The sequence below is a fragment of the Girardinichthys multiradiatus genome, chromosome 3, assembly GCF_021462225.1.
Source record: "Girardinichthys multiradiatus isolate DD_20200921_A chromosome 3, DD_fGirMul_XY1, whole genome shotgun sequence".
Lineage (NCBI taxonomy): Eukaryota > Metazoa > Chordata > Actinopteri > Cyprinodontiformes > Goodeidae > Girardinichthys > Girardinichthys multiradiatus.
Genome location: NC_061796.1, coordinates 49,180,337 through 49,197,253, shown reverse-complemented (window position 1 = coordinate 49,197,253; position 16,917 = coordinate 49,180,337). Strand labels below are relative to the sequence as shown.

At 45.3% G+C, this 16,917-nt stretch overlaps 1 protein-coding gene across 1 annotated transcript in view; it reads left to right on the top strand.

Moving 5' to 3' along the window:
- The window catches only part of arhgef2 (rho/rac guanine nucleotide exchange factor (GEF) 2), a 29,340-nt gene continuing 12,423 nt past the window's right edge, over window positions 1-16,917 (top strand). Inside the window, 12 exon segments of the mRNA XM_047361117.1 lie at window positions 1-202; window positions 8,618-8,780; window positions 10,028-10,095; window positions 10,167-10,230; window positions 10,325-10,457; window positions 11,183-11,286; window positions 11,410-11,553; window positions 11,744-11,994; window positions 14,408-14,533; window positions 14,671-14,788; window positions 14,867-15,115; window positions 15,218-15,294. Of these exon segments, the coding sequence (XP_047217073.1) occupies window positions 143-202; window positions 8,618-8,780; window positions 10,028-10,095; window positions 10,167-10,230; window positions 10,325-10,457; window positions 11,183-11,286; window positions 11,410-11,553; window positions 11,744-11,994; window positions 14,408-14,533; window positions 14,671-14,788; window positions 14,867-15,115; window positions 15,218-15,294 (1,557 nt within the window). The 5' untranslated portion in view covers window positions 1-142.

The following is a 16,917-nucleotide window of genomic DNA, read 5'->3' as shown; positions in this document are numbered from 1 at the left end:
CAGAGCGGAGCTGTCGGTCAAACACCAGCCCCGCCCCCGACTCAGACTGCGGAGCGCTCCGGGACCAGGACCTGAGGATCTGGACTTTGTTGCTTAGAGTGTGTGTGATTGATCCAGATCGACGGTACCGATCAGCTGATCGATGTCCCGGCTGCTGGAGAGCAGGAAGGAGAAGGACAGGATGAGGGAGACCAGCTTGAAGGTGAGCCCGGAACCCCGTCGCGCGCGTGCACGATCACTTTCATCATTCTTAGTTTATGATGGGTCAAACAGAACCGACCAGACCGAACCGATCTGAATGGTGAATGGTCACAGTCTGACTTTGATTGGTTCAGATACGCGCTGTCTGATTACATCTGGAAAACACACACCGAACCACTGGTTCCGTTACTTCGCGGACTAGCTCTATGAGCGGATCAGGTTTTGGTTCAGGGGTCGGTTCTGGGACCAGTTTAAAGGAAAGCCGATCAGGCAAGTTCGGAGCTCAGAAACGGGAAACAGATTTTTTGTTTTTCCGCTAACTCAAACGAGCACGCGCGTTTTTGCCACCCCTCGTGTACACGGGTGCGTGCTTGCGTGGGTCAGTTTGTGTGCGAGAAGCGTAGGCCGGTACCGAAGCAGTTCGGTGTATTCGGACTTTTTCAAGGAGGCAGCGTGGCCGCTTTGTCCTGCAGGAGGAAGCAGGGGGGAGGGGAGGATGTGCGCGCCTCCGTGCGTTTGGGCGCGCTCGTGTGTGTCTCATACAGGAAGAGATGGGCAGGACTGCAGGTCTGACCTCTGACCTACAAACCCAAACAAACTGGTTCTGATTTGCATGGATTGATCCGTCATTCTGTTACTTTTAAGATTTGGACCAGTGATCCTGAAGAAACATCTGCTCAATTCCGAAAGAAACAAAAGACTCAAGGAAAAAAATAAAACAGCATCAGATCCAGGACTGGTTCCTGCAATCAGAACCTCCTGATTCCTGGAAAACGCTCCAGAGATGAAAATAAATCTGGGAGCACCACATCCTTCAGAAGTTCCTTGTTTCTGGGGAAAACTGCTGCTCTTTCTCACAGGTCGTGTGAACTGCTTTGCTGCTCAGGTGAATTAGACACAGGCTCCTGCAGCAGGTTTGAAGCATGATGGAGGTAGTGTGGAGGTGAGAGGTCATGTCAGTGATCAGTCAGGTAAATTCACTGGTTAAAATGGGAATACTGCATCAAAGACAATGGAAATAATCTGGAGTTACTGGAAAAGTTGACTCCTTCAGCAGAAAAACGATTCAGTAAAGTATGGATAACAAACTGAAGACAGGTCCGTTCATAGTGTCCTGGTCAAATGGTTCAAAAGAGAGTATCTAAACGGAGTCCTAACAGCTGAGTCCAAGTTTGTTCAAGCAGAGTTTAGCATTAATTATATTCCTCTTAATCCTTATCAGGCTAATTGCCACCGATGGATTTGTTAAGAATAAAGAGCAGTGATTGATTGGTTGGTTGGTTATTACTCCAAATATGATATCTACTTTATTCTGACAAATCAGCTCACCAGAGAATTTATGAATTTATCAGAATCAGCTTTATTGCCAAGTTTGTTCAGACAAACAAGGAATTTGACTCTGGTCCACTTTGCTCTCAATAATAAATAATATATTTTTAAATGTACATATAAACACAACTGACTTTCCAATAGAATATAACATGAGATCAGTCCAAGTATGTCTGGTGTTGTTCTGGACCTCTGACTGTCAAGAGTTCATCAGAGAAACATCCTGGAAGAAGAAACTGTCTCTGTGGCGGCTGGTTTTAGTGAACAGTGCTCTGTAGCGCCACCTGAAGGTAAAGCTCTGAACAGTTTATGTGCAGGGTGTGTGGGGTCTGCAGAGATCTTAGCAGCTCTTTTTCTGACCCTTGACCTGTATAAGTCCTGGATGGAGGGAAGGTCAGCTCTGATTATTCTCTCTGCAGTCCTGATTATTCGTTGCAGTCTGGACCTGTCCTGTTTGGTGGATGATCCAAACCACACTGAGATGGATGAAGACAGGACAGACTGAATGATGGCAGTGGAGAAGATGACCAACAGCTCCTGTGGAAGGTTGAACTTCTTGAGTTGCCTCAGGAAGTACAGTCTCTGCTGGACCTTCTTCTGAACAGTTTTTATGTGTGAAGACCATCTCAGGTCCTCAGAGATGGTGGTTCCTAAGAACCTGAAGTGGTCCACAGCAGACACGGTGTTGTTGAGGATGATGAGGGGGGTGTATGGGGGTGGTGTTCTCCATAAGTCCACCATCATCTCCTCAGTCTTGAGTGGGTTCAGTTCAAGGTAGTTCTGACTGCACCAGTGTACCAGCCAATCCACCTGCTGTCTGTATTCAGACTCATCACCGTCCTGGATCAGTCCAATGACAGTGGTGTCATCTGCAACCTTCAGGAGTTTCACGGACGGGTTCACTGAGGTCCAGTCATTTGTGTACAGAGAGAAGAGGAGTGGGGATAGAACACACCCCTGGGGGGCACCAGTACTTATTGATCTGGATCAGGAGAAGATGCTCCCCAGTCTCACCTGCTGCTGCCGGTCCTTCAGGAACCTGTTGATCCACTGACAGGTGGAGGCTGGGACGTTGAGCTGGGTGAGCTTCTGGTGGAGGATGTCTGGTATGATGGTGTTGAAGGCCGAGCTGAAGTCTACAAACAGGATCCTGGCGTACATTCCTGGGTGGTCGAGGTGTTGCAGGATGAAGAGTAGTCCCAGGTTAACTGCATCATCTGCCGACCTGTTTGCCCACCAACTGCAGGGGTCTGAAGGTAGGGGGTTGGTTGGTGTATGGAGAGAATTAGTGTTTGAATGAGATGTGGAGGAGTTGGGTTAAGGTGTGAACTTCTGCATTTCATACCTGCAGTAGAAGCCATTCATGCAGAAGGTCTTGCTCTGCACACATGTCCTCACAGAAACTAATGTATCAACATGAAGTTTCTGAACATTATTGGTCACCTGATGCTGCTGAATTCTGATTGGTTGGTCAGTCTCAGGTGAGCTCTTTGTGCCTGACACTCAGTGTCAGCTGTATATCACATGACCTCAGAGCAGAGCATTGTGTTCTTGGTCCTGATGAAAACGAGGCAGATTGGGTGTTCACACGCCTACGCCTCGCTGAAGCATCCTGTCCGTTGTCATGGTTACCTGCAGGTTACTGCAGCACTGTGTGCCCACTCACACTCACTGCTCAAATATTGATCGAAGCTTTATCATAAAACACGCAGTATAAAAGATTTGATGAACCTGTTAGTTCAGCAGGCAGAGCTGATATAAGGTCAGATTTCATTAAAGTCAACTGCTGATAATAAACTCATAACCTGCCTGCAGACCCAGTTCACCTGAGTTAGTCACATACATAGGAATAAATCCTATAAACTGATCCCACACCAGTTTACACTCTTAACCAACCATTTTATACCGATGACACATCATTTTATACTGATCCCAGAGCAGTGTAGCTTGTTGTGTATTTTTATTGGTGGTTGTCGTCCTCGTCCGGACCAAAGGTCTTTCTTATGGGAAGTGAGAAATTCCAGAGCTATTCGGGATCAGTCGGGAAAACTGAAAAATTCTGCAGGATTTTGTAAATCCTGGTTTCTGACTCTGGTTCTGGTTCCGATTAAGCTCTGAAGCCTTTGAGCCCAGCAGTTCCCATCAGTTCATTGATTAGACCAGCAAAAGCTGTTTTAAATACACTGCTCAAAAATAAAGGGAACCTTCAAATAACATCCTAGATCTGAATGAATGAAATATTCTCATTAAATACTTTGTTCTGTACAAAGTTGAATGTTCTGACAACAAAATCCCACAAAAATCATCAATGGAAATTTATTAACCAATGGAGGCCTGGATTTAGAGTCACACAGAAAATTAAAGTGTAAAAACACACTAGAGGCTGATCTAACTTTGATGTAATGTCCTTAAAACAAGTCAAAATGAGGTTCAGTATTGTGTGTGACCTCCACGTGCCTCTATGACCTCCCTACAACTCCTGGACATGCTCCTGATGAGACGGTGGATGGTCTCCTGAGGGATCTCCTCTCAGACCTGGACTAAAGCATCCGCCAACTCCTGGACAGTCTGTGGTGCAACGTGACGTTGGTGGATGGAGCAAGACATGATGTCCCAGATGTGCTCAATCAGATTCAGGTCTGGGGAACGGGCGGGCCAGTCCATAGCTTCAATGTCTTCATCTTGCAGGAACTGCTGACACACTCCAGCCACATGAGGTTTAGCATTGTCCTGCATTAGGAGGAACCCAGGGCCAACCACACCAGCATATGGTCTCACAAGGGGTCTGAGGATCTCATCTCGGTACCTAATGTCAGTCAGGTTACCTCTGGTGAGCTCATGGAAAGAAATGCCACCCCACACCATTACTGACCCACTGCCAAACCAGTCATGCTGAAGGATGTTGCAGGCAGCAGATCTCTCTCCACGGTGTCTCCAGACTCCATCACGTCTGTCACATGTGCTCAGTGTGAACCTGCTTTCATCTGTGAAGACCACAGAGCACCAGTGGCGAATTTACCAATCCTGATGTTCTCTGGCAAATGCCAAGCGTCCTGCACGGTGTTGGGCTGTGAGCACAACCCTCATTTGTGGACGTCTGGCCCTCATACCATCCTCATGGAGTCGGTTTCTAACCGTTTGTGCAGACACATGCACATTGGTGGCCTGCTGGAGGTCATTTTGCAGGGCTCTGGCAGTGCTCCTCCTGTTCCTTCTTGAACAAAGGCAGAGGTAGTGGTCCTGCTGCTGGGTTGTTGCCCTCCTACGGCCTCCTCCACGTCTCCTGGTGTACTGGCCTGTCTCCTGGTAGCACCTCCAGGTTCTGGACACTACGCTGACAGACACAGCAAACCTTCTTGCCACAGCTCACATTGATGTGCCATCCTGGATGAGCTGCACTACCTGAGCCACTTGTGTGGGTTGTAGAGTCCGTCTCATGCTACCACGAGTGTGAAAGCACCACCAACATTCAAAAGTGACCAAAACATCAGCCAGAAAGCATCGGTACTGAGAAGTGGTCTGTGGTCCCCACCTGCAGAACCACTCCTTTATTGAGTGTCCTTGCTAATCACCAAAGATTTCCTCCTGTGTCTTTTCATTTGAACAACAAGATGTGAAATTGATTGTCAATCAGTGTTGCTTCCTAAGTGGACAGTTTGATTTCACAGAAGTTTGATTTATTTGGAGTTATATTATGTTGTTTAAATCTTCCCTTTATTATTTTTTTTTTTTAGCTGTTTATTTCCTCATAGAAACAGTTTAGCTCCCAGAAGGACTGGTTTTACTGGGATGTCATTTATCAGGATGGAGAAGAGTAATAGGGTTTTATGTTGTGTTCCATTAACATCAGAAGTCAGAACTGGGAAGTCGGAGTTTACGAGTTTCTCCGAGTTTTAGCGTTCCAGTTTCCTGCTTGTTTTCATTTGTATTGCTGCAACTGTAACAGCAGTCTTACAACAACAATAATAACACTGATCTACATGGTATTTTGTGCATATGAACAGCGTCTTATAAACACTGAAAAGCAGCAAATGTGCGACTGACAAAATGTTGCGTAAATAATTAAAAACTTTTAAAAACTGTCACAATAAGACGGTTTCAGTAGGTGAGTAGCAGCCATCTTGAATGCGGAAGTCTGGCGTGCTCTTGTTGCCCCGACTTTCCAACTTGTAATTCCAACTTTCGGGGGCGTTCCAGTTGAAAATTCCTACTTGGGTTAGGTTTTGTTATAAAACCTAAACACAACAGCAAAATTGTTCTTTAATTTTAAAATCAAAACCAATTTCCTACAGTAAACATTGTAAAAAAATAAGCTAATTTGTTTTATGAAGCCTTGGTGGCTCTAAACCTATTCTGTTTAGTTGGATGAGAGGCAAAAATGTCTCTCAGTGTTCTAAAGGTTGCTAGAAAGAAAGATCTATTTTCCATTTCATGTTGTTGGACGTTACACACCTGCATAGAACTTGGACCTCGTTAGAGGTGCTGGGATTGGGATTATAAAGGAGTATCATCCTAATTCAGGGCTGCCCAGTACAGAGGAGACATCCCTTCACCTGAACAGGAAGTTCAATGGTTCTATAGGGAAATACATCCTAGGTGGAGTTCTGGGTTCAGTACCAGCAGATTTGGTTCCTGGTGGATCAACTTAGGTTCCAAGTGGACCATAAATTCTGTATATTTGTTGTACAGGTGATCATATCCAACCCTGGACTGAGCTCAGCACGATAATCTTTTATTTTACGGACTCATTGGCGTTTGAGCCTTTTTTAGAAATCTGTGTTTTTGTGTTTTTTGACTTTGAAGTCTGGTACCATCGGACTTCAGCATATAGACCTCAAACAGTGAGGTTAAGCTGCAGAAACAGTTCTGATCATCGGTCATTGCGATTTGGTTCAGATCTGAACTGCAGAATGGATCGTATTTTCAGAACTACGACACCTTGCAGACTTTTACTACAAAGGGGAGGTGGGGGGGGGGGCTATGGGTTTTTAAAGTCTTGCAGGTTGTCAGTGTGTCAGCAGTCACATGACCCAAAGCTACCTATGGGCTCGTCCTCCTCCATGACTCTTATACTGTCCACAAGCTCAGATCGGTCGCTCTGTTACATGACATCCCCTGCCCCCCACATACAGAGCTCTCTTTCTTCTTCATCATCACTGAACTCTTTATTTGTCCATCAGCTGATCACTGGCTGTCACTAGTTACTGAGCACTGCTTCTCAACTGAATTGCTTGGTTCTGAACCACACAGACCCAATTTATTCTGTACAGACCAAATCTGATCCTGACTGAACCAGTTAGCAGAGCAGCATCAGCACAAATTCAGAAACATTTTCTTCCCGTTTTCTTGAGACAACCTGGAGATTGGATATGTTGGTAAAAGGCATCATGGGAGTTGGAGTCCAGCTTGCTTCCTCTGTGTTTTGTAGTTGATGGTTTCCAAATAAGTAAGTCTGTAGCTTGTAACCCTCTCAGGACTGGGTGGATCAATGCTGATATGCTAAGGTTAATGATGCATTAAGGTGTGCAGAGCCCGCTGATGATGGGTAAATGCTGGGCGGGTTCTGATTAAAGACCACCAATGGAGAGCACACAGGTGTTTTGCAGCTGCTCGTATTTATAAAATCTATAATCATTTTGGCCACTCATAAAAGTAATATAGATCCTTCCAACACCTTTTGAACCCTAACCAGAAACCTGTCCTAACACACAACCAGGACTTGTGATTAGACCCAGCCTCATAAAGTCTCTCTGTTGTAATCCTGAGACTGGTTCTCATGAAGACAGATGGACTTCCTCTTCCTGTTCAGAGAAACAGACAGAACAAAGGAAAGCAGAAGTTTTACCATGAAGACTCAGTGACAAAGACCTACTCCCCACACCGTTCTGATCTGGTCTGACCGAGGCTTCAGTGATACCTCTGTGTTTCTTCACCTGCTGGAAGCAGACGTCTGTTTAGGGTCACTGCAAACAAACACACCAAAAGGTCCGTCCTCTCTGTTTGAACAATGAAACAGACCAGTTTGGACTTGAAAGTTGTTGAACCAGAGTTGCAGGTCCATCAAACCAGGGGTTTCTTTACCAGATCTAAAACGCATAACTTTTAGCATTCCAGCTGATGTCCAGCTCTTTAAGCCCACTCCGGATTTCTGAGTCTGGATCTGAAAACATTCTTTGGAGATGAGTGGAGCTGAAATCTGAGGCAATTAATCAGGTGGTTGATGATCATCAGAGCCACATCTCTGAATCAGGATGGATCTGACTCAGTAACTCCAGGCAATTTTCAGACCTGAGAGGAAGTTTTAGCTCTAAACTGAGACGTTATCTAAACTGTCCAGTAGGAGGAGCTACAGAAACTGTGCCACCATCTAGACTCTGGTAAATGATGGACTGAAGTCAAAGACAGACATAACATGATGCTGCTTTGTGAGCTCCGACTGGTTCTGATAGATGCCAGATTTAGAGAGTTTCATAAAAATATTGACTATATTTAGTGTCTGACCTTCGGCTTCATCGGGATCAGTTCTGCTCAGATTTCTCTCAGGAAGTTAAAAATATATTTCCGTGTATAATATGGATGTATTTGTTTTATAAACCTTTCATGTGAATCTGCGCTGTATAAATAAATCTGTATTTCATTTATCACCAAGTCAGATGTTAAACCACATAACAGGTGTCCTTGCCCTCACCTCCACCTAACCCAGAGAACGTTGGTCTCCAGGTATTAGTCTGGTCCCTCCACCTGCTCTCCTTTTAGCCTCCGCAAAGACAGAAACCTAAAACCCGGTCTACTTGTCTAATACAACAAAAATCTTATTCACATGTTCCCTCAGCAGATTTCCATCCATCATACCTGTGGCCACATGACTCCCTGTGCATCCAGGTCTCTTCTGAGTCTACGGGTTCTACCTGATCCAGCACCATCTCCTCAGATCCAGACTGGCTTAGACGATGTCTAAACATTAGGACTTGAATTATAGACACTTCAATCTGAAAAATAGAAGCACGGATTGAAAATGGCTGAACAGAAAATGAGACATTTCCAATAAACCCAGTTACTGGTTTCAATGGTTTCCTGTTTGCTTCAGAACAAGGAGAAGGAGCGCCTGAAAGAGCGCGAGAAGGAGACGAGAGAGCGGGAGGCACGTTCCAGCAGCGGCCACCTCTTCACCTCGTTGAGTGTGTCAGCCACTACGCTGTGCTCATCCTGCAACAAGAGCATCACAGCCAAGGAGGCGCTGAGCTGCCCAGGTAACCACATCTGTCTATGTAACCACGCCTGCCCAGGTAACCACAACGTTCAGGTAAAAGTAACTGCATTAGTTCCTTGACACTTGAAAGTGAGACAGACAGTGTGTTAATCCAGCCTCACTGTGAACAGTTGAACCCCCAGATGAACAGTCTAAATATGGACCCCCCTCCCCCCCCCCATCTGTTCCTTCCCATTCATCCATCGCAGCCAATCAGAGGCCAGAATGAGGACCCAACTGCCACTCCCAAACACACACACACATATATACAGATATGTCTGAGATTATCTTAGTCTTCCTGTGAGAAAGCTGCACTCATAGTGTGTGTGGGGGGTGTGGGGGACCTTCCTAAAGTTGGTGTGAAAACCTCAGCTGATCTTCCTCATTTTGTGGTCTCACTAATGTCCCCTGGAGGACACTAAACGTTGGACGATGTAGCAGCTTCCTGTGGCTCAAAGGGACACATACCAACAGACACAATTAGCTGATGTATCACAGATGCATTTTGGTTCAATAATGACATAATCAGTGGAAAAACTGATGTAACATTTATGAACAACTGGCTGTGTGTGTTCAGGCTCTTGCTGCAGGACTGAAACTCTTTCAGCTGCATTTGAGGAATAAAGTCTTCCAGGAAATTTTTAATGATTTGATGCGTTGGTTGGAAATGATTTCTGATGATTAAGGTTAGGAGGAAGAGGGAAGCTTGAACCCTGGGAACACCATCTCAACTGTGAAGTACAGGAAAGGCAGCATCATGCCGTGGAGGTGTTTTGCTGCAGGAGACTCTGGTGCACCTCATGAAATAGATGGTATCATGGATAAATAATATTATGTGGAAATATTAAAGCAACATCTAAAGACATCAGCCAGGACTCTAAAGCTTGGACACAAATGGATTTTCCAATAGGACAATGTCCCTCAGCATACCCCCAGATTAGTTACAGAGTGTCTGAAGGACAACAAAGCCCATGCTCTGGAGAGGCTGTCCTCTCCAGAGTCCTTATCTCAGTCCCATAGAAAATATATGTGATAAATATATATGTTTGTTAGAGTGTTTCAGCTCAGATCCCAATCCTTCATCTCTAAGGGTACATCTGAAAGTCCTGTTCCAAGATAGAATAGCAGGTCCAGTTTAGTCCAGGTTCAGTTCAGTTCAGGTCGATTCTCTGTTTCCTTTGACAATAAAAACTGCTTCTCCAGCCAACCAGAGAGCAGATACTGAGTGGAGACTTTTCTGTCTCACAGGATGTAATGTCACCATCCACAACCGCTGCAGGGACAGTGTGGCCAGCTGTGCCAAGATGAAGCAGAGGGTAAGACCTGTCCATCTGCTTACCTGTCTACCTATTACCTGTCTTTCTGACCGCCTGTGTTTGTCTCACAGCAACAGAAGCTGACCTTGGTCAGAAACAATTCGGCTCTACAGAATGTCGCCCTGCGTACCAAAAGTGAGTCCAACTTTCTGTCTTTCTGCCGCTCTCTTTTCACCTGTCCGACTTCCTGTGCCCCTCCCACATTCTTGTCCTCTCTGCTCATCCACAGCTCCAATGATGAAGGAACGTCCAAGCTCAGCCATCTATCCCTCAGACACTCTGCGACAGTCCCTGCTCGGATCCAGACGGGTTCGATCTGGCCTCACGCTCGCCAAGAGTGTCTCCACCAATAACATTGCAGGGTGAGTAACAACCAAGAGCTGATTGGCTACAGGTTCTTCTGGAAAGCTTGTTGTTATGATGATTTTTCTCAGAGAACACACCGATACAGGAATGTTTGGGAACCTTATGAAACATCTACAGCTCTAATTTCAGTGATCTTGATCAGAAACCAGTCCAGCTGACAGTTGCTAACAAGGTACACGTCCATGTGGTACCACGTACCACCTTCAGACCTCTCAGACTGTTTAACCTATAGTGATTATTGATCTTGCTGTAAACTGTAGTCAGGAAGGTTTAGCTTCTTTTAAACGTCTGCAGCTCCACCAACATTCAGCTTCATGCCTGATCTCCTTTTTCCTCCAACATTATCTAAACTCCTCAGCTCCAGCTTTTCTCTCACTAACACCCCACTTCCTGTGGTGTTGCTGAATGTAATGCGTCATTTGTCGCATAATAAAAACTGACAGCTGCAGGTGTCATCAATCCCCCACATTCGACTCAGCAGGATCAGAGTTTGGTGGAGTGAAATTCAGGTTCAGTGCTTTAGAACCATAAAGATTTCTTTTTACCGGGTCTGTTACAGTGGTAACTGATGCTGAAAATCCAACCTGCTCTGGAGGTCCACATTAGAGATCAACACACCAGAAAGCTCCGCCCCTCTGCCCATCATTGACAGCAGAAAGTCTCCCTCACCTGAGATACAGCATCCTTTTGACTTTCACCTGTCTGACTCTATGTTTCCCAGGGGGACGGAGGATTCTGTGGGTCTCAGGAGGATTCTGTCTCAGTCCACAGAGTCTCTGAACTTCCGCAACAGAACTTTATCCATGGAGTCTCTCACAGATGACGGTGCTTTAATCAATCATTTATTGATCAGCTGTTAGTGACAGCCTTGATTCACTGCAACGACCCTGCTGCTCGCAGCAGGGGGTGCTGCCTGATGATAACAGCTGACTGTTCATGATGCTGCAGGTGAGTGGTGGTGGAGCCCCCTGCTGGAGGAACTGCAGAAGGAGGGCTGCTGCGTTCAGGCCGACAGCTGGAGTTTGGCCGTGGATTCAAAGTTCCTGCAGACGCAGCACAAAGACGTCATCAAGCAGCAGGACGTCATCTACGGTATGGATCAGAACCAGCATGTTGGGGCTGTTTACTGAGAGAAACGCATTGAGAGTCATACAGTGCAGCAAACACCAGGGAGAGCTGTTACATTGAACCACAGAATCACCAAGTCCAATCTGAACACAGAACCTTAACTCCACCTGTCTCCCCTTGTCTTCACCTGTCTTCACCTGTCCCTCTGTGTCAGAGCTCATTCAGACTGAATTCCACCACGTTCGGACGTTGAGGATCATGGAGGGTGTGTACCGGAGAGGGATGCAGGAGGAAGTGATGCTAGAGGCGGGTGTCGTCCACATCATCTTCCCCTGTCTGGACCAGCTGCTGGAGCTCCACTCCAGTTTCCTGTCACAGCTGCTGAACCGGAGGAAGGAGGGACTGGTGGAGGGAAGCTCCAACAACTTCACCGTCCGCCGGCTGGGAGACCTGCTGCTCCGACAGGTATGGTCCAAGTTCAGGTGAACAGAAGACAACATGTCTATCAGATTCCTTGAGGTCCAGGCAGAATCAGGGCTGATGAGTTATCTCCAGCTGGAAGTCCAAGAAACATCAACAGTTGCTTTGTTTGACTCATAGCTCAGGTTGTGACATTCCTGCAGCAACCAAACGAATTGAACCTAGTCCAATTTAAATCAATTTAAAGGGTTGACTTAACGAGCCACTGCCGTTCAAATGATCGCTCTCACAGATGATTGGTTACAGTTAGAGGTACTCCTAAAATAATCCACTGCAGTTTCAATTCAAGCTCATCTCAGTGGGTGGGGAGGGGCCTTTAGAGGGACTGAATTCAGTAAGCCGTGTTCTGCTGGTCCAAACCTTGTTGACCAGAACATTACAGCTGCTGTAATTTATGTTACAGTTACTGATCACAGACTCATGGGCAACATAAACCTAACTGTGAAACATGAGGAAGTTCTGATTAAACAAACTTTCCTGTAATATGACAGCTCCAGTTTTTGGTTCTGCTTTGCTTTAGTTTAATTAATGGGCCGAGTGTTTAGTAAACGCCACCACACAGCGCCTGCAGGATACGATGTCTCCTCTCTGTAAGTATACACTATGCTGCTACTAATCTATATCGCTCATGGTCTAGAACCCCACATCACCCCTTAGATAGTGGTTCTGGGTTCATGGCTACCCCCACAGGTGGGTAAAGAGCATCATATCGGTGGGCTGCCATTCAGTTGATCACAAGCCGTAATCAACACAATTGGATCACAGGATAAAACTGTATTTTTTTATTATTGGTTTGATTGTCCAGGACAGTCCATCAGAACATTGCAACAGGTTCATCCAACATATTACTGATGGGTTGCATTTCTAGCCAATGGCTAATTTGCAATCCTAGTTCCTGGTTTGGCTTTTCTCCTCAACAATACAGTGCAACAATAATCATGAAATACTTTCATCAAACAAATGCTAATTAAAATCATATCATGTAAAACAATACTTCCAAGTTACAAAATAAATACAGCTACAGGGCATAGGTCAAGGAATCCGAACCTGGTCTGGTGGTAGCTGTCTACTGATGGACCCTAGATCAGGGGCCACATGTCCTAAAGAGTCTTCAGCTTTCATACTAAAGGTTGGAGGTATGGAGAATTTTGTCTTAGTGGGTTGTTTCATAAGGTTTCTCCAGAGGGAAGGAGGTTGCTATCAGAGCAGATCTCAATGGACATGTTATTGTGTAGGTATGGTGTAAGACAGAGGAGGACAGATGGTTGTGGGTTTTTCTAATAAGATGAAAATGACTGTGGCCAACGTGTATTTTAGGAAGGAGGAGGATCATTGGGTCACATATAAGAAGAAAGTCCACAGAGGTGGACTACTGTACATTCTTAGCAGGAAATGTCACGTGAAAGAAGCAGATGGTAAGGTAGATGGTGCCTCTGTCTCTTTTGCTGCCTGACCTGTTCATCAGTGATGCCTACTCTGAGTTGATGTAAGATCACCAAACTTTATTAGATATTCTGAAAATTAACGATAATGGACCAAAAATAATATTTTCACCAATCTTCTGGGATTGGGAGCTTACCTGTGCTGTGCCTCACCTGTCAGTAGGAAACATGTCAGACGCCAGGAGGGACGCAGCAGTCGGCGGGTGAAGCTGAAGGTCGGTCTGATGCATTCCTGAGGACACTTTGGCAAATGATCGAGCAGCTCTTAGCTGATACCGATAATCAGATGATCAATTTCTTCTGCCTCGCCTCTGTCCCTCTTGGTTCTACAGTCGGCGAAAAACCCTCTGGAACCTCCAGCACGTTGTGTTGACCAGGATGGCCTTGGTCAACACCGGGTTCCTTTCCAATTAAACATTAATCTTGAATGGCTTTCTTGGGTGTCCTCTGCATGTCTTTTGCAGGTTTTTAATGACATCATAGTTGCCACTGCCTCTGGGGATCCAGTTTTTTCTAAAGCTTTTAGATTTGACTGCAGCTTTTGACATGGTTGTTCATAAAAATGTTATCTCGCCCTGAACTCTGCGTTGGCATAAAGGTTCTGCTCTAAGGTGGTTGAAGTCCTACTTGGCTGAGAGAAGCTTCTCTGCGAGTTATCTGTGGGGTGCTGCTGGGTTCAGTTCTTGGCCCTCTTCTTTTTACTTTGTATTTACTCCTAAATATAAGATCTCTTTTTCTGCAGATGATTGCATAGTGTATTGCAATCGTCCTTATGGACAAAAAGGACATAAACAGAGACACAGAGCAGCCTGCAGGCTGATCAGTTTTTGTCATCCAACTTCTTAAAATGGTGCTGCAGTTTTTGTCCAGCAGTCTGCCTTTTGGACTCATAATGGGACAGAACATGTGGCCTAGTACAATATTTTAAATAAATGTGTGTGTTTGCGTGTGTGCAGTTTTCAGGTCAGTGTGCCGAGGACATGAAGAAGCTGTACTCAGAGTTCTGCAGCCGCCACCCTAAAGCTGTTAAACTCTACAAAGAAGTTTTAAACCGAGACCGAAGACTGCAGCAGTTCATCAGGGTGAGAGCCACAACTGGTTACATTCCAGTTTACACTGTCTTAAATCCAGTTTAATACTGGGATATGCTCCAACTTCACCTTTGAACTCGTTGAAAGTTTAAAGTTCCTCTGTGTCGATGGTTTGTTTCTGTGCTCAGCGGGCCTGTCGTGGTCCTCTGCTGCGTCGTCATGGCGTCCTGGAGTGCATCCTGCTAGTAACCCAGCGGATCACAAAGTACCCGGTCCTGATCCAGAGAATCCTGGACAACACCAAAGGTAATGGACCACCTCCATCTCTACCCTCTGTTATGAACACCTGGCTGTTCACACTGATGCCGTTGTAAACTCTTGCAGGTTGTCCAGAGGAGCGGCAGGACATAGAGAAGGCCTTGATCCTCCTGAAGGAGCTGATCAGCTCAGTGGACCAGGAGGTCCTGGAGCTGGACCGGAACCGGAGGCTGCAGGAGATCCAGGCTCGTTTGGACCCACGAGCCGAGGCTGAGGTTAAAGGAGGAGGAGTCTTCAGAGGAGGGGAGCTCCTGCGGAGGAAACTAGTCCATGAGGGGACCCTCGCCTGGAAGGTCCAGGGCTCCAGAATGAAAGGTATAGGAGGAAGAGGGCGGGTCCAGTATCCTGTGGTATATCTGTCCTAAGGGAACACCTGTGTAGGTGGACCTGCTGACAGCTTATATTGTTTTTCTCCAGATGTGCAGGTCTTGCTGATGTCAGACATCTTAGTTTTCCTCCAGGAGAAGGACCAGAAGTTCACTTTTGCGTCACTAGTGAGTATTATTTGTTTCCTCCACATAACCACCTTTCAGCAGTGGTTCTGACCTGATCACATTCAAACTTGATTGCCCTGCTGTAGTTTTGCATGTGCTGATAACCCAAAACAAAATAGCGGTGCACCGACTGCAGTTTTCTGGCCGATCACTAATGACCGTTGTTTAAAAAGCCTGACCTGCCATTCTGATTTACGATAACACCTGACACTGTCAGGTGTTATAAGGTCACAATAAACCTTCAAAGTTCTAGTTTTGTTTTATTGAAAAACATTTGAACCTGTGAAATAATACAAACATGTAACTGCACACGAGGCAGTGCTCTCAAATATGACTCAAAAGTCTAGAGCAGGGGTCCCCAACTAAAATAGCAGGAGGTCCGAACATTTTAAATCAACTGACAAATGTATTTTCTTTCATTTTTATTTAACATTTAATTAACACTAAAGTTTTTAAACTACTGATCAATTATTCATTTGGCCATGAAATCATCTGCTAAACAGAAAAGTGCAATCCTATTTAAGCACAAATATTAAACGCTTTAAATGACTCAGTCCAGATGGGCCAGTACATCTTGGTAGAACAGTTCTGCTCTCCTTGTTGTGCTTGTGGCAGGCATGAAACTTTGCTGAACCTTTCTTTAAGTTGTTGTCCTTCTTTTACACCTAAAAGCGTTTCTGCCACAGCTCCCAGTCAATGAAAGGCTTTTTGTGTTTTAAAATCCACTGTACTGGCAGTGAACCCTCTATGCTCGCTGTTGTGCTGCAGGAGACCGTTATCAGCCGTGCAGCTCCTCATTCTGGCCCCACTCTAAGTATTTCTGACCAAGCTGTCTTTTACTCACCAAGTCATTGTACTGTAAGCAGAGCTCCCAAGCTAGTGCCTTAGCAGCTATTAACAGTAAACTTAACAGCGCCACAGCGCACTACACACTACACTCCAGCCATCAGTGGGTCAGTGGAAACCCAGCTGGTACCGTAACGAGTGGAGCGAAGCCGAGTGAAGGGGAGCCGTGCCGCCCAAAACGAGCCAGGGGAAAAGAGGCATTAGCAACCCACGTTCAGTGTTGCCAGATCTTGCGAGAAAAACAATCAACCAGCTCTATGAAAACAAGCCCAATGGGCAACCACCACACTATGCAAAACAGAGGGCAATTATCAACATTATAAATGTATATAATTATAGTGTTATACATAAGCAACAGCAAAATTATGCTAAACACTTAAACCATGAAAATATTGAATAACTTAAATTCTTTGAATAACTCCTACTTTTAAACTCTGAAAAACGTGCATTTTGCATACATAATGGCAGAATGACAGTAAACACAGTCAATAAAAAACGTTCTTTAAACTGTTTAAAAGAAAAGACACAAATGAGCCAATTCAAACAGGCTCAGTGTAAAACCATCTGCATTTGTGGTCAGAAATCACGTATGCAAAAATTAGCATAAAGCCTGGCACAGATAAAAAAGATGTAAAACGGCATCATTTACCTGGACTACAATACTACGGAGCCCGCGAGGGGACATGGGGGAGGTTTATGGTGTTTTTTTTTTGCTTCCCCACACAATACTCTTTGCATTATCTCAAAATACTTTGAGATAGTTTCCAAACCAGATAA